Source organism: Bubalus bubalis, chromosome 2, assembly GCF_019923935.1.
Source record: "Bubalus bubalis isolate 160015118507 breed Murrah chromosome 2, NDDB_SH_1, whole genome shotgun sequence".
NCBI lineage: Eukaryota > Metazoa > Chordata > Mammalia > Artiodactyla > Bovidae > Bubalus > Bubalus bubalis.
In genome coordinates this window covers 158,835,112-158,853,364 of record NC_059158.1, presented here as the reverse complement: position 1 = coordinate 158,853,364, position 18,253 = coordinate 158,835,112, and the positions used below count along the sequence as shown (strand labels likewise).

Sequence of the window (18,253 nt, the reverse complement as noted above, 5' to 3'; positions counted from 1 at the left end):
CACTATTATGAATGATGATGATTCCAGGCTTGCAGAATGATCCTAATAACTTACCAATAACTCCAAGACTGGTTAGCCGAAGATACTCAAAGGGTCGTGTTTTGCTGACAGTGTGCAAAAAGGGGTACAAAAAAAGTGGGATGTGTGCTGCAAGAAATGCTGACCTGAAAGAAAAAAAGAATTGCATTCTGAGCTTAGAGCTAATTTATAAGGATTCTGAACATTCAAATTTCCAGGTGGTTAATTTTGTAAGGCCTTTAATATTGCTTGACCGAGAAATCTCTAGGGAAGACCATTACTGGTTTTTAATTTAGCCCAGTGGTTCTCAGCTGGGGTAATTTTGACCCCCTGGGTCATGTGGCAGTATCTGGAGATATTTTTAGTTGTCACAGCTGAAGCGACTGACATCCACTGGGCAGACACTGGGATACTGCTAAAAAATTTTTACAGTGCACAGGACAGTCCCATTTTCCCCCTCCTCCTACCACAAAGACTTAATCCAGCCCAAAATGTCAACAGTGTCAAGGCTGAAAAACCCTAGCCTAGGCCAATGGTTAAAAGAACACAAAATTTCCCCTGAAACCAGTACCAAGTACTTAAAAACTGATAAAATATCCAATTGCAAATTTTAAAAATAGGTCATAAAATGTACTTAAGTGCACAAGAGATTCTCCTATATGTCTTCTCTCACCTAATTTATGAGTGAATAACAATATTAATAATATTCACAGGTACAAGCTGACAAAGCCTTATAAACCAAGACAACAAAATAAAGCAGCCACTATCAAGGTTTTATCTGTTACACTTAAATATACTTCTTTGTTAGAGCTTTCAGATAAACCAAGTATCCTAGAAACACTTTTATCTGCAGCTGGACTGCAAGGAGATCCAACCAGTCCATTCTGAAGGAGATCAGCCCTGGGATTTCTTTGGAGGGAATGATGCTGAAGCTGAAACTCCAGTACTTTGGCTACCTCATGCAAAGAGTTGATTGATTGGAAAAGACTCTGATGCTGGGAGGGATTGGGGGCAGGAGGAGAAGGGGACGACAGAGGATGAGATGGCTGGATGGCATCACTGACTCGATAGACGTGAGTCTGAGTGAACTCCGGGAGTTGGTGATGGACAGAGAGGCCTGGCGTGCTGCGATTCATCGGGCTGCGAAGAGTCGGACACGACTGAGCGACTGAACTGAACTGAGAATGTTCAGCAACTAATATGGAATCAGTGTATTACTTTATATAATTTATAACTGTTACACCTTACAGGAGAGTCAATACTCCAAAATTTTAACCAAATACTCTTGTATTTTTCTTAAGTACTTAAAAGTAATTTTCTTAGCAAAGTTTCTAACGTTCCAAAAGGTCAGTGCTAATCCAGCACTCAGATTTTATAAGGAAAACCTGACAAAGAGAGGAAAGGCTTTAATAAGATGACTATTAAGCACCTTAAGTCCATAAAAGCCACAGAGCAGATTTCTGAACAGAATCTCCCCTTTCTTGTCAGATATAGCAGCAAGGCAAAAATTTCTCAACTTGCGTATCAGTTCTCATTTATGACAGAGGTTGACTAGAATCCTGTGTTCAAAAAGGTTCTGAAGCCAAATCTGGCTTACTATGTGAGAAAAAGTGCTGAGTACAGACACTGAATTCCTACTAAATACAATGCACTGTGCCTCATGCATGGCATAGTGATGCCTACCATGGATTCAGGAGCAAGTAGTAGCTGTATACTTGACTTCCTGAGAGGTGATCACCACTGCTTTAAAGTTACTTACTAATAACAGGCAAAAAGTAAATGAGACAATGGAATATTATTCAGCCTTAAAAAGGAAGGAAATTCTGACATATTCAACAGTACTGATGAACCTTGAGGACATTATGTTAAGTGAAATAAGCCAATCACAAAAAGGCAAATACTATATGACTCCATTTATAATGAGGTATTCAGAATAGTCAAAATCATAGACAGAAAGCAGGACAGTGGTTGCCAGGAGCTAGGGGACAGGGGGATGGGAAGTTATTGTTTAATGGGTATAGAGTTTCAGTTTTACAGGATGAATAGAATTACAGAAATGGATGCTGGTGATAGTGGCACATTATTAACGTATTTAAAACTACTGAACTGAACACTTAAAATCGGGACTTCCCTAGTGGTCCAGTGGTTAAGAATCTGCCTTGCAATACAGGGGATGTGGGTTTGATTCCTGGTTGGGGAAGTAAGATACCACATGCTGCAGGACAATTGGGCTCATGTGCCACAACTATTGAGCCCATATGCCACAACTAGAGAGAAGCCTGCAAGCCACAATGAAAATCTTGCATGTTGCAACTAAACCCAACACAGCCAAAAATAGATGAATAAATAAAAATAAAATGGTTCAAATGATATATTTTATGTTATTTATATTTTTTTACCACAATTTAAAAAATCAATTGTAAAAGAACATGTTACTATGGTTGATTCATGTTGATGTTAGGCAGAAACCAACACAATACTGTAAAGCAATTATCCTTCAAGTAAAAAAAGAAACACACAACATGTTAAACAATACCATATTGCCACTACACCAAAATTTGGTGAAATTAGAAACCAGAAATTCTTCAGGAAAAAAAAAGTAGGAATCCTGAAGATCCATACCCACACAGGTGCACCCTCCTGCAAGCCCCTCCTCTCATCATTCAGAAGTTTTAGGACCACATTCAATACAAACCTCTACCCACACATCCATCCAAAGTATTTACCTGGTTTCTGGGTGTGACGCCACACATTGCAGTAATGCTAGAGCATTGCAAACTCTGTTAGACTGGTGTGCTGTCAAGGTGGGTGGGTTGATAGATGGATAAATATTTACAATTTCCTAAAAAATGGAAATCAACACCCTATGAGCACGGAATAACTTTAATTCCCATGGTATGAAAGCCAACAATTTTAACTCTGTATACCCAATAAGAACAGAACCATCAAAGAGGGGGCAGAAATAAACAATATTCCTTTCATCACAAATATACCTGACTGAGACTATTTGAAACATATATTATCCTTAGGAAGATTTCTAAGGAGGTAACTATGGTTACCCATACTTTTCCCTATATTCTGTATCATCTGTTGAGGCTTTCACTTGAGGGACTCCCCTTCCCCCACCTTTGTCAACACCCTATTTAGGTTGTAGTGATGAGACACTTGGCCAGAAAATGTCAGTAAATCAACCACTTTAACTCATAAAGTTTCTGTTTGGTCATGCAGCAAGTGCAAAAAGGGGGAGATAAGAAAGTGCGTATATGTGTGGGGATATGTACAAACAGCAGAGAACATACGTATTCTCTGTCAAAAGGTGATGATTTGCTGAACACAATTCCATTTATCTTAACTGTAAAATTTTTACACATAAGAAAGACTAGTTTCCTGGGTACATGCAGTATACATAGAATATGAATTTACTCAACAGATTTTAAAAATTAATCTAATTATTAGGAATGTGGACAATACTTTAGAAGATGATCACATCTTGGTTCTTAGGACTACATCATATCAATTTATTCCCCGGAAATGACTGTTCTAGTCAGAATCAAATATTAGTTATTTATTCTTTAATGTACAAGAATACCCACCTTTACTCCTATGGCTGTTATGTCTTTACCCTAGCATTTTCTTTACCCAGAATATACCTTTCAGTTCTTATACCTCTCTCCCCACCACCATCCCCAGTCCACCTTGTCATGCAGTATTATTTTACAGTACTCCTAAAGCTGTGTTTCTCAAAGTGCAGTTCTTACATCACCTACATCAAAATCATCTGGGAGTAGGAGCTGCTTGTTAAAAATACAGATTTTTCATTTTAGACTAAATAAATCAAATCTCCTGGGTAGAATCCAAGAATTTCATTTTAATGAGTATCTTAGATTTTTCTAAAACAAGATTCTTACAAATGTTAACACTTAAAAAAAAAATACTTACCAAAGTTTTCAAAATCATTTGTACAAAGGCAGAGAGATACAATTGCGATAATTAGGAATGAAATGCAACTCATGGATATATACACCCACCTGTAAAAGTGCTGCAATAGTACCAAATGAATGCCACAGCATGGGTGCAAGGTCAGGAACAGATTCTCGCTTCTTACTTAACTCCAGCAACGCATTTTCCCTCGTCTCAGGACTGGACAGCTCGTTGATCCACTGATAGATCTTTTCTCTATCCACCTGAGCCAGTGCAGTAGGCACAGGCTGCAAGTGAAAGTAAGAAAAGTAAAAGGAAACATGTGCGTTTCATTAGCATCAAACCAAGTCTAACTCTGCTGTAGCCTTTAGAGGGAATATATTTTTTGTAAATAAGAGGGCATCTTTTCTAGAAACATATATTTGATGTAAACTAATTCAATAAAACACACACACTCCTTAATAATACCATATTTAGACATTTACCCTACAGGTATACTTGGGTTGTACTGAAGACATATCAGAATGTTTACTGTTGTACTATTTTAAAAGCAGAAAACTTGAAATCTATAAACATCTATCAAAAAAGAACTGGTTAAATATTATGGGTACATCTTTATTTGGAATACTACATAGCCCTTTAAAAAAGTTATCTCTATACTGTGCTGATACTAAATAAGAAGCAAAAAAAACAAAGAGTGTAAAATAGCTTACGTGCTTCCATTAACACACACATGTATTCCTATATATTTACATACAACATTTCTAGAAGGACACATAAAAAACTGCTAACAGTAGTTACCTTTAAGGTTAGAATCTATATGGGGGACTTATTTTTATTGTACACAATAAAATCTTTTACATACAGTTTAAATTTTTTTAACCATGTGACTATCATGGTGTTTGAAAAAAAAAGTCACCCCCCAACTGCTCTTCATTCCCCAGTAACTCCAGCATCCCCCTCCATTAAGGAGAAAACTTTCATAATTTGGAAAAGCTCCCTCCTCTAATGATTCTTATACAGACTCTACCTCCATCCCTTGGAGATTTACTCACTTCTTACTCATGTATAAACTATATAAAGAATCTTTCATTACTGTGCTATAAAGAATCTCAATATTCCAATAAAAATTTGAGCACTTCTATAATTCTTCACATTTTCAAATAGGCTTGGTTAAGTTCCTTAATTATTCTTACCTGGAAAGTAAGATGAAACACTAGAAAAATGATTACCATTGCTACTTCAGGCTCTGAAGTCCTAACAAATTCATAGCTATTTCTATCCCTAGCCCAATATTGTTTCACTTCATTCCCCGCACCCCCCAACCATGAGGATTAACAGAGTAGGTAGATAGAAAAGAGATCTACACTTGTAGATTAGACTACGAATGCTCAGAGGAATCAACTTGCTCAGTTCACACAAGTACAAAGTTGCATATTCTCATCTTTCCTGAACCATATTACACAGCTTCTTATAGTATTTATTTGTTCCCATAACACCTTAGTGTGATAGAATAATGATCGACCCATCCCACATGATATAAAGATGAGGAACAAAAAGCACAACTGTCTTCGCTGAAAAACAGAATGAAGTCTAAGGTGGACTTTGAGGAGTACTCACATTTACTCTACTCAAGCTGAACAATCGCCTTCTATAATTAGAAGCTCAATTAGAAGCTTTCAGCTTAATGTTTATCATTTCTCTTGTGTGCTAGAGTGAACCACAAAGTGTTCTGCTAAATGGACTATATACCCTGCAACTTAAGTCCTCCTTAAGTGTCTCAGAGTAATCTGCTAAAAGCTGTTTTGTAATTCCCATCACTGATGCTCAAGAAAACATGAGGTTCCTAAATGATGTAGAAGGAATAGGGTAGTTTTCTGATCCCCATTCCCAATAGCAATAACAGTATGTTCCATGCATCTGCCTTTTCTATGCTGCCACAGATAGGCCTTCAACTTTAAAAATTATTTTTGGAAATGTAATTCCGCAAGAAGATAGGGTATATTTATTTAGAGTATTACATCACCTTAAAAGCTCAGTGAAAACAAGGGCTAAAATTGTAGCTTTGGGTTTCCTGCCCAGAATCCCTTGGATGACCTACAATCCTAAAGAGGGCCCCACGACAATGTTCTAGCGATATAGCATCTATCCTGATTAGTCATTACTCACTCTTAGAGGCCTGCCATCCAGATACTACCATCAGTAAGCTCCACCATCCTCTCCAGAGTCAACCTATGACTTGTATCCAGCACTCCTATACCCTATCCCATCCCAGGGAACTCTAGGTGAACACCACCAGGCTGCAGTGGTAGGTACCAGCTAGCATATAATGGATTTGGGACTGTAGGCCTGGTCTCCACATATTCCCATTTCCAGAGCTGGTTTGACTCCAACAGAGAAGACTGTGCCCCTGGAGTGATATTGGCACTCTAAAGGGCCAGTGTCTGGTGCTCCCTACGGCCATGACCACTGGCTGCTAGTAATACTCCACCTTTTGAAACTACTCGTGGAAATTTTAGCCTCTATGAGACTTTGGTTCTAAGAGAGCTAGGGAGGTCAGTGAGTTCAGTTGCTCAGTCATGTCCAACTCTTTGTGACCCCATGGACTGCAGCACACCAGGCTTCCCTGGACATCACCAATTCCCAGGGCTTGCTCAAACTCATGTCCACTGAGTCAGTGATGTCATCCAACCATCTCATCCTCTGTCGTCCCCTTCTCCTCCTGCATTCAATCTCTCCCAGCATCAGTCTTTTCCAATGAGTCAGTTCTTCACATCAGGTGGCCAAAGTATTAGAGTTTCAGCTTCAGCAACAGTCCTTCCAATGAATATTCAGGATTGATTTCCTTTAGGATGGACGGGTTGGATCTCCTTGCAGTCCAAGGGACTCTCAAGAGTCCTCTTCAACACCACAGTTTAAAAGCATCAATTCTTCAGTGCTCAGCTTTCTTCACAGGCCAGCTCTCACATCCATACATTACTGGAAAAACCATAGATTTGACTAGATGGACCTTTGTTGGCCAAGTTATGTCTCTGCTTTTTAATATGCTCTCTAGGTTGGTCATAGCTTTTCTTCCGAGGAGCAAGTGTCTTAATTTCATGGCTGCAGTTACCATTTGCAGTGATTTTGGAGCTCCCCCCCAAAATAAAGTCTGTCACTGTTTCCATTGTTTCCCCATCTATTTGCCATGAAGCGATGGGACTGGATGCCATGAACTTCGTTTTCTGAATGTTGAGTTTTAAGCCAGCTTTTTCACTCTCTTCTGTCACTATCATCAAGAGGCTCTTTAAGTTCCTCTTCACTTTCTACCATAAGGGTGGGGTCATCTGCATATCTGAGATTATTGATATTTCTCCCAGCAATCTTCATTCCAGCTTGTGCTTCATCCAGCCCGGCATTTCGCATGATGTACTCTGCACATAAGTTAGATAAGCAGGGTGACAATATGCAGTCTTGACGTACTCCTTTCCCAATTTGGAATCAGTCTGTTGTTCCATGTCCGGTTCTAACTGTTGCTTCTTGGCCTGCATATAGATTTCTCAAGAGGCAGGTCAGGTGGTCTGGTATTTCCATCTCTTTCAGAATTTTCCACAGTTTGTTGTAATCCACACAGTCAAAGGCTTTGGCGTAATCAATAAAGCAGTAGATGTTTTTCTGGAACTCTACTGCTTTATCTATGATCCAGCAGATGTTGACAATTTGATCTCTGGTTCCTCTGTCTTTTCTAAATCCAGCTTGAACATGTGGAAGCTCACACACAGTTCACATACTGTTGAAGCCTGGCTTGGAGAATTTTGAGCATTACTTTGCTAGCATGTGAGATGACTGCAATTGTGGGGTAGTTTGAACATTCTTTGCAATTGCCCTTTTTCGGGACTGGAATATGAAAACTGACCTTTTCCAGTCCTGTGGCCACTGCTGAGTTGTCCAAATTTGCTGGCATATTGAGTACAGCACTTTGACAGCATCATCATTTAGGATTTGAAATAGCTCAACTGGAATTCTGTCACCTCCACTAGCTTTGTTTGTAGTGATGCTTCCCAAGGCCCACCTGACTTTGCATTCCAGGATGTCTGGCTCTAGGTGAGTGATCACACCACTGTGGTTATCTGGATCATGAAGATCTTTTTTTAATAGTTCTTCTGTGTATTCTTGCCACCTCTTAATATCTCCTGCTTCTGTTAGGTCCATACCATTTCTGTCCTTTATTGTGCCCATCTTTCCATGAAATGTTCCCTTGGTATCTCTACTTTTCTTGAAGAAATCTCTATTCTTTCCCATTCTATTGTTTTCCTTTATTTCTTTGCACTGATAACCAAGGAAGGCTTTCTTATCTCTCCTTGCTATTCTTTGGAACTCTGCATTCAGATGCTTTATCTTTCCTTTTCTCCTTTTCCTTTCACGTCTCTTCTTTCCTCAGCTATTTATAAGGTCTCCTCAGACAACCATTTTGCCTTTTTCCATTTCTTTTTCTTGAGGGTGGTCTTGATCACTGCCTCCTGTACAGTGTTACGAACCTCTGTCCATAGTTCTTCAGGCACTCTATCAGATTTAATCCCTTGAATCTATTTCTCACTTCCACTGTATAATCATAAGGGATTTGATTTAGGTCATACCTGAATGGTCTAGTGGTTTTCCCTACTTTCTTCAATTTAAGTCTGAATTTTGCAATAAGGAGTTCATGATCTGTGCCACAGTCAGCTCCAGGTCTTGTTTTTGCTGACTGTATAGAGCTTCTTCATCTTTGGCTGCAAAGAATATAATCAATCTGATTTCGTTATTGACCATGTGTAGAGTCTTCTCTTGTGTTGTTGGAAGAGGGTGTTTGCTATGACCAGTGCATTCTCTTGGCTTCATTCTGTACTCCAAGGTCAAATCTGCCTGTTACTCCAGGTGTCTCTTGCTTTCCTACTTTTGCATTCTAGTGCCCTATGATGAAAAGGACATATCTTTTGGAGATTAGTTCTAGAAGGTCTTGGGAGGTCAGGTGGGTAGTAATGTGGCCCTCAGGTACAAGCTTAGAGAGGAGTTCTGCACCCACTCTAACAAGGAGAAGGAGGCAGTGAGGGCAGTTTGGTACCAGAAAATAGCTGAGGTAGGGACTTTCCTTTTCATCACCCCTGGTGAATTCTGCCCCAGATTTTAACAGCAGAAGTTAGTTTAAACCCACTGAATACCTATTTGTTATGGGATGAATAGTTATTTTTTAAAAGTGGGAGTTCACATACATAGCGCTTACTCTATTAGGCACTTTCTTAAATAAATGTTTATTATCACAGTCATTTTTTAGATGAAGAAACTGAGAAGTTACTTAAAGGTTAAGTGGCAAAGCTCAGGATTTGAGTTCAGGTGGTCGGGCATCAAAGTCCATACTCTTAACTGCTTTGCGAATGCTGCTTCTTACTTCCTTAAAGATCAGGTCTAATCTAAAGACAACTTTCCAAAAAAACTATTTCCTGTGACCCTGTGACGATAGAAATAGGGAATACATAAAAATCGCAAACAAAAATGAAAATACTACTGTTGTTAGTTCAGCAGAATCTGATAAACAACCAGCACCCAATATCACTGATCCCAATATCAAAATTGAGAAATTTTCTTCTTAATGAGATTTGAGGTACTTAATAACCATCATTGTAATGGGAAGGGTCAATTAAATCGTTTGACATAATTCCCTGTATCAAATCAAGGCTCAGATGGGCATAATTTAGCTAGTGCTAGCCACCAACACCCACCCACACACAAACATACATACCCCTTCCCTACTTCTACCAATATATCAACAAATAATTTTGTAACAAACAAGGAAATTTAGGTTTTTGGAGAATAAAAATATTACAACCCTTTTTTTTTTGACCCTGAGGCTTGCAGGATCTTTAGTTCTCTGACCAGGGATTGAATCTAGGACCTGGAAGTGAAATTGCTGGGTTCCAATCACTGGACTGCCAGGGCATTCCCTACTTTTTACATTTTGAACTATGCACTGATTTCCATATTAATTTATATTACTGGACAATTGATAAAATACTTTGTACATCATCCCTGAATAAAACCCCAAGGCACAACTCTAGCATCTCACTAGATCTTTAATTTTATTTATTTTTGGCTGCACTGGGTCTTTGTTGCTTTGAAGGGCTTCCCCTAGTTACAGTGAGTAGGGGCTACTCTTTGTTGCAGTGGGCAGGCTTCTCATTGCAGTGGAGCTCTAGGTGTGTGGGCTTCAGAAGCTGTAGTATGCGGGCTTGGTAGCTGTGGCTCACAGGCGCAGTCCCTTCACAGCACGTGGAATCCTTCAGGACCAGGGATCAGCCAGTTTCCTTTGCACTGGCAGGCAGATTCCCATCCACTGTGCCACCAGGGAAGTCCTCACTTGATCTTGATGGCCATATTAACTAAAAGCCCGATGCATCTGCCTCTTCTTCTGAAGTCCAAAGACTATTTAGGTACACCTTTCACAAAAATACTAGAATCTGAAAATTGATGACTTCCTAAAAGGGAATGGGATGTAAAAGAGAAGGTAGGGTAGATGAGGAAAGAGAGGGTAACTGTATTGTACTTTTATTTATTTTTTAATTAATTTATGTACTTAGCCTGTGCTGGGTCTTTGTTGGCTGTTCGTGAGCTTTCTCTAGTTATAGGGTGGGGGCTTCTCATTGCCATGGCTTCTGTTTCAGAACACAATGTCTAAGGCACTTGGGTTTCAGTAGTTTCAGCATGTGGGCTCAGGACTTGTGGTACCTGGGCTCTAGAGCACAGGCTCAACAGTTGTGGCACACTAGCTGTGGGCCTAGCTGCTCCTTGGCATGTGAGATACTCCTGGATCAGTTATCAAACCTGGGTCTTCTGCATTGGCAGGCGGATTCTTTACCAGTGAACCACGAGGAAAGCCCTGAATTGTACTCTTTAAAACATGGTTTCACTGAATGATCACAGCATCATGGTATCACCCTCATTTTACAGCTGATGGAACTATGAGTAAACAGTGGGCAGATTTCTGCCCTCTTCCAGTTCTCTATTTAAAGATCACCTCTAAAGATTCTTAGTTCAGTTGCTACAATTCTAATTTATAATTTACTAATATACCTCTGAGGCTGTGGCTGATACAAACTCAATCTACTTGCACATACCATCCAGTGACAAAGAAGCAAATTCATCTAATTTACCTTTTGGAAACTGAGGCTTCCCTGGTGGCTCAGATGGTAAAGAATCTGCCTGCAATGCAGGAGACCCAGGTTCAATCTCTGGGTTGGGAAGATCCCCTGGAGAAGGGAATGGTTACCCACTCCAGTACTCTTGCCTGGAGAATTCCATGGATATGGGAGCCTGGCAGGCCACAGTCCATGGGAACACAAAGAGTTGGACACCACTGAGCGACTTTCACTTTCACCTTTTGGAAACCACCTAACTTAAACACACTAACAGCAGAACACTACCACACGAGCAGAGGTTAGCAATTTCTGAATCAAATGAAATTTCTAGATCATTTCCTCAGAAAAATAAACAACTGTAAACTGTCTTGCATGTAATTTACATTTACCCTAAAATTTACAAATAATTCCAGGGAATTCATAGAGTCTACCTGTAATCCATTAATAGACCCAGGATTAAGAAACTGTTTATCAGGTTTAAGAATAGGAAAGACCCTGGGACTTCCCTGGTGGTCCAGTAGTTAGAGGACTCTGCACTTCCACTACAGGGGGCCCAGGTTCAATTGTTGGTTGGATTGAGTCTTGTGTGTGGCCAAAAAAAGTTAAAAAAAAAAAAAAAAATCAGAAAGACCTCAATTAGCAAGTAACAACACAAGTACCTAACTGGAATGCACACTAGATTGGGAGCTAGAAGTGGTTTCAAAACGGTTTTGCCATTTCTATAATTGCGCAACCTAGAATAAACCATTTACTTTTCTGAGCCTCAATATTCACTGGTTAGATGAGAGAACTATATTAAATAATTAAGTTTTAGTTGCTTCTAAAATCTCAGAACTTTCTTCCTTTAGTTAAAAGTGAGAGACTAAATGGCTACCAAACAATTTTATTGAGGCATAATTTGCATACAATAAAACTTTTACATGTACTCATTTAAGTATACATGTCAATGAATTTTGAGATATCTATATACCAGAGTAACCACCACTACAATCAAGATACATTACTGGACACTCCATTATCCCCCCAAATTCTCTATACTTCTTTCAGTAAACCCCACATTCAGCCCTCCATAGACTAGGTTTGACTTTTCTAGGAACTTTTAATAGGAGGCAATATTTACTGAACATACTAAGTGCCAGTCCCTGTTGCTGCTGCTGCTAAGTCGCTTCAGTCGTGTCCGACTCTGTGCAACCCCATAGACGGCAGCCTACCAGGCTCCCCCGTCCCTGGGATTCTCCAGGCAAGAACACTGGAGTGGGTTGCCATTTCCTTCTCCAATGCATGAAACTGAAAAGTGAAAGTGAAGTCGCTCAGTTGTGTCTGACTCTTCGTGACCCCATGGACTGCAGTCTACCAGGCTCCTCCATCCATGGGATTTTCCAGGCAAGAGTACTGGAGTGGGGTGCCATTGTGAATACAAAATAGAATTTTGTATTCTAGACTGTATCCTGACTGAAATAGAGATTATTTTCCAAAGTCTGGAGAAGGCTCAACACATGGCTTTCAGTGTCTATATAATGATGATACAATAAGAAAACTCACTTTCTTAACAGCGCCAAAGGGAAATATCAAATTAGCTTAATATTTTTATCTTCATAAAAGACGGGCCAGAATGTTCTTCAAAATAACTTTTTAAAAATGGAAGTGAATAAACAAAGAAAATTTGGTCAACTTGCTTAAAACTTCAAAAGGAGACAAAGAAGGAGATAGTGTCTAAATTAGATACTTCAGAGTGCATAATGTTCTTTTTACTTGCCAAAGAGGAGGGTATCTGGGAGTCCAGCACTGCTTCAACAGAGATATGAAATAACTAATGCAGCTGCTAGTTACATAGTGAGGGAAAAACAAGGGTTTAAGGATGTTAGAACTGCCACTGGAAATTTTTAAAAAAGCATATACAGTGCATTTCCTAAAGGCTTACCTTTGGCTGTTTTAGATCACTAGCATAACATTTGTTACAGAAGATCCATGGTATATGTGAAAATTTGTGGTTCTATTAAGCTGAAGCAAACTTCAAGGTCCATAGTAAGTGATTTGCTACTTTGCTGATGCAAGAATTAAGAGTCCGAAGGCTAAATTCTGGGAGTAAGTCATTTAACCAGTGAATGAACCCAGTCAACCACTTAGCACTTTCTTATTCTTATTTAATACAATCCTGTGTGGTACTTCTGTTTTTATTTGTTAGATTTGAGAACGTAACTATATTCTGTGATGGCAATAATGAAGACGTTAGGACGAAGTATTCTGTAAAGAATGAAAAGAGTCTGATCTACTTGAAATTATTGGCATAATAAAATATTAAAAGAGTGAAAATTTAAGATATCCCAAATGATCTCAATTCCTCCAGTGAATAACATACTGCATTCATATGCGATCACATTCTCCTTTGATACTACTGTCTCCCTAGATGAAGTCATTATTTATTTGCAATTTAAAAAAGAAATAAAGGTATACACAAATACAAATTTTCATCATTAGACAAAAAGTAAGCATCTTCTCAAGCAGTTTAGATTATTGCAGGCACTGTTGCATGTCTTATTGACACAATTTTTAGTGAGGAATATACACCATCAGAGGATGAGATGGCTGGATGGCATCACCGACTCAATGGACACGAGTTTGAGTAAGCTCAGGAGTTGGTGATGGACAGTGAGGCCTGGCGTGCGGCAGTCCATGGGGTCGCAGAGTCAGACATGACTGAGCGACTGAACTGAACTGATACACCATCAGTGTCCCTTTACCCAGATGAGAACAATACAGTCAGTTTAGCCTAAAGGAAGGCACTAAGGATTGGGAAAGGGGTGGCTCAACCTTTTTTCGCTTCAGTCTCTTCATTAACCAAATATTCCAGTGAATAAATGGTACAAATGAACTTAGAGCTTTTGTGTAGTCCAAACAGAAAAATGGGTGAAAAAAACACCAAAAGTTCAATTTCCTAATAAAGGTAATTCACTGTAAATCTAATTGAAGAAACATGCATTGAATATTTTAAGTAATGAACCAGAGCTCTAATGGCTGTTTCAAAGATGTATTAGGGAGCAACTGCAAAGAAAAGTTGAATAGGTAGAGACTGAGGAGGCACAGGGGAAACAGCAGCTTGGTATCAAAACCTAGAGAAGTCACAATCAGATTCTGAGACATAGACAAGCCAACCTTAGAATTCTTTGTTTAAACTGTCCCCTCCAACCAGCAGCAACCTCATTTTCTGACTGGCTTCTTCTCATGTTAGTCACTGAGTCCTGTCCAACTCTTTGCAACCTCTCTGTTCATGGAATTATCCAGGCAAGAATACTGGAATGGGTAACCATTCCCTTCTACAAGGGGTCTGACCCAGGGATCAAACCCAGGTCTCCTGCACTGCAGGCAGATTCTTTACTGTCATATTACATGTAGAACGTGGAATAAACAAAAAAGCTGGAGAAACTGCAGTCACCGAGTTAAGAGATTATATAAAAAGTACCTCACCCCGTGAAGTTTCAAACATTTTAGAAAGAAGGTGCCAGGAGGCAGAGATGCCACTAACCCGGGAAATGACAAGGCTGTCTGTAACCTAGTCACACCCAACTCACTTTTAAACTTTAAATTTAACTTTTGTCCTCTACTGAGGATTTATGTCATTTTATCTGGTAATGCAACTTCAGTATATTATTCTCTCTTTAAGCCACTTCGCCTTGATGCAACTGAAAAAAGTTGGATGAGCATTCAGAAGAGTATGCTCAAATCACATGATACTGTCTGCCCATCACGGCTATTTGCTCTCAGTGGTCACCGCCCTCATCAATACCCCGGCATTCAGCAAAAATATTTGAGCTCTTACTTGGTGCCAGGAACGGTCCTGGCACTGAAGTAATCATGTAAACAGGATCTACATGATCCCTGTCTCTGACCTCAAAAGGGGGACAAATAAGAAACAAGTAAATGAACCAAAACTTGGGAAAAGCTTAAGCAGAAAAGATGGAACGGCGGCCAGTTGTAGCTGGAGCCTGCAAAGCAATGTGATAGAAGACGAGACTGAAAACAGGGGTAAGGAACATTAACGCTCAGGGAGGGCCTTGTAGGCAATGCAAAGTGTTTGGGTTTTACCTCAACAAAACGGGAAACCGCAGGATTACTTTAGCTAGGTTGTGTGTGTGTTTGTCGCTCAGTCGTGTCCGCCACTGTGCGACCCCACGGACTGTAGCCTGCCAGGCTCCTCCGTCCATGGGATTTTCCAGGCAAGAATACTGGAGTGGGTTGTCATCTCCTTCTCCAGGGGATCTTCCCGACCCAGGGATCGAACCCAGGTCTCCCGCATTGCGGGCAGACTCTACCCTCTGAGCCACAGTGGATGGTTATTAGGAGTTTACACTGTTTTTCTTGGTCAAAAATCACGCTGGTAAAACGAGATGTATGAAAAAAGGTTTTAAACGCAGAGAACCGTAAGCCAGACATCCTAACTAGTCACTTGTTTAGGTTTCGGATTTTGTATCTTTGTAAAGCAAGTGGTTTGAGCTAGAAGCCATTTCCTCCCCGCCGCGATGTGGCTAGGCAGGGAGGGTCAGATGCACCTCGGAAGTCCCCTCGCCCCCGCCAACGCCAAGCACGCAAACGGCGGCCTAAAACTGTTGGTAGAGCAATGAATCAATGAATGGACCCTCTGGGCCGCAAGGGAGGCGGTCCAGCCGCGCGACCAGGCCCCGGGGCCGGAAAAGTACGCGCTACACGGAGCCAGAGGCCGCGAGAGCCGGCCGGCGGGGAGAGTGGGGGCCGGCTCTGTCACAGCCAAGCTCAGCGAGGAGCGGGGCCGGGTGCTCGCAGGTTGAGGGCTGGAGGACTCTCAGCCTGCCACAGGGAGCTAGGAGAGAAGGCCGAAACGCGGGGCTGAGAAGAGGTTTGGGGCCCAAGCCGGGGGCCCAGTCACTTACCGCAGCCGTCGCCAGACTGTGCATGTTGGGAGCGGACGCCGCTCTCCTCCCACTGCCGGACGCACCAAGCCGCGTCCCAGCTTCAGCACCTCAGCTGCCGAAGATGATGACACGCCGCAGCCGCCATCCGCCTCCGGCTCGCTCCGCCCCCTCCGCAGCCCTCTGACCTTTCACCTCTGACACCGCCCACACAACCTCTTCCCGCCCCCGCCCCCCCCCACAGCTTCTGGAGTTAATCCTCGAGTCTGTTTTGTCCCATAAGTTTCAGGACCGGAAGGACACCCGCCTCCTGCTAGTCTTCCCCATCCCCGGCTTGGAGCAGGTATCTCCAGAGAGGGGCGTGAACTCTGACCTTCCTCCGGAGGCCAGTGAAGGGCGGGAAAAACCAGGCAGTCCGGGAGGACAACTAGTGCGCATGCCCAACTGGACTCTGTAGGAGGGAAATGGTAGGAAAGCGAAAAAGGGCGTGAAGTAGAAAGTGCGCGTGCGTACTACGGTCAGGGCAGGGGCGGGGCTACCTCGGCGTGATTTCGCCCGGTACTGGGGCGGGGAGAGGGCGTAGAGGGGGCGGAGTTTCCAGGATTGCGCGCACGCGCTTCTCCTGGTCGCGTCGGGTGTGCGTGCGTGCGTGCGTGTTTGCGTGTGGTCACAGTTCCCGCCATCAGCCGCTCTCCCTAACTGGGGGAGTGAGCGGCCCCTCTCCGTACCCGGTATCCCTTCCTTCGTGACCCCCAGCTCCTCCCCCTCCACGCGGACTCCGTGCTTCCGGCAGGCCTGTCCAAAGCTCCGACTCGCAGGTACAGGTAAGGCGGGCCCGGCGAGCGTCTCAACGGAGCCGTTTTACCCTGCCCCCCCCCCCCCCCGCCCCTCACTTCTCGCCCCGTGCGGTCCGCCCACTCGGCGTTCACTCTTCTGGAGTTCACCGGCTGCGGTTCAGCCCGCCCCCATTCCCGCGACGCCGTCTGTCGCCGCACAGGTACTCCACTTGGGTGTTCCCCCAGGCTTTTCCTCTTCTTTGACCGGGTCTTTACTGTCACTCGCTCCCCCCGTGACCCGAACCTGGCCCCTCTTTGCTGGGGGTTGTCGTTGTCCGTCACTCGCACCTTAGCGAGGCCTGCTATCTCTTCAGGTGACTTCCGTTGCCGCATGTCCATCGGGCCTTGGGATATGATACTGTTTCACTTTCTTGGCTCTTCTTCACCTCTATCCTAGTCATCTTTCACTCTAAGGCATGGATTATATAGTTTTTTCGTGCCTTTGGTTGTTCCCCATCTCTGGCCATCAAATCAGGTTGTCACGTTTACCTATTTTAGGTCATGATCTGTGAAAGGAAATAATAATTGATGACAAAATCCTCTGTCTAGAAAGTTGGTCTGTGGGTGGTTTTGTAATCCTTTCAAAATTTAGGCTCTGTGTAAATGCCTCTTGGGGGTGGCAGTGTCTGACATGACTCTAACTGGAAGAGCTGTCTGAACAGAGGATGTCAAGTAGGCAATTGGATTATACTGGGGTTGGAGCTTAGTAGTAAGCTGGATGCATAGATAAATATGTGTGTGTGTATATATATATATATAGACATCATCTGCCATGTTGATAGTAATTGAAGCCATGGATGTGGATGAAATTGCCTGAGGAGAGTGCATTGCTAAAAAGGAAAGGGACCTAGGATGGAGCGCTGAGAGATTCTTGGTGTTTAGTACCTGATAGAGGAGTACAAGTTTTGCAGAAAAGGTGAAAGAAGTTGTCAATAATGTTGAATTCTGTTGAAAGATAAATGAGGACTGAAAAGCCTGTTGACATCAAAGTAATCGATGATGATAGTGAGAGATGTTTGATGGAATAAAATGGATATCTGGGTGCAGTCTTGTTCTCCTTTTACTGTTCCCTTCCACCCTAAGCTTTAGATTCTACCTGTATGTTGATGGTGAAGGACTGGGAAGCCCAGTGTGCTGCAGTCCATGGAATCGCAAAGAGTTGGACACAGACTTAGTGACTTAACAATAATAGATGACTTGAGAAGTTTTATTTCCAGTGTGTTTCCTCTGTTCTCAGCTCGAAGTCTAAATAGCTAACTGTCTGCTGGACATCTTAATTTGATTTTTTTTTCCTTAGGAGTTTCAGAAGAACAAACCTGAAACCAGTCTCCTCTCCATACCTAAATGTGTTATCTTCCAGTATCCCATTTAATTAAGTGGTATTTCCATTTACGTAGTCTAGAACCTTGAAAACCATTCTTGACTTCTCGTCATCCCATGTATCTAT

General features: G+C 42.0%; 2 protein-coding genes across 14 annotated transcripts in view; one reads left to right on the top strand and one right to left on the bottom strand.

The window, feature by feature from the left end:
- The window catches only part of CNOT9 (CCR4-NOT transcription complex subunit 9), a 30,876-nt gene extending 14,712 nt beyond the window's left edge, over positions 1 to 16,164 (bottom strand). For both annotated transcript variants that reach the window (XM_006048154.4, XM_025278268.3), the window contains exons 1-4: positions 15,992 to 16,164; positions 4,047 to 4,226; positions 2,745 to 2,860; positions 55 to 164 (exon numbers count right to left, since the gene is read on the bottom strand). In XM_006048154.4, the coding sequence (XP_006048216.1) occupies positions 55 to 164; positions 2,745 to 2,860; positions 4,047 to 4,226; positions 15,992 to 16,015 (430 nt within the window). In that variant the 5' untranslated portion in view covers positions 16,016 to 16,164. The remainder of the gene's footprint in view (positions 1 to 54; positions 165 to 2,744; positions 2,861 to 4,046; positions 4,227 to 15,991) is intronic.
- USP37 (ubiquitin specific peptidase 37) overlaps positions 14,882 to 18,253 on the top strand; it is an 87,225-nt gene continuing 83,853 nt past the window's right edge. For 4 of the 12 annotated variants that reach the window (XM_025278254.3, XM_025278253.3, XM_044937792.2 and 1 more), the window contains exon 1: positions 16,602 to 16,794. The gene's annotated coding sequence lies outside the window, so the exon portion shown is untranslated. Of the gene's footprint in view, positions 15,111 to 16,600; positions 16,795 to 16,945; positions 16,968 to 18,253 lie in introns of those variants that run through there. The other 8 variants (XM_025278256.3, XM_044937790.2, XM_044937794.2 and 5 more) reach the window with 6 other exon arrangements.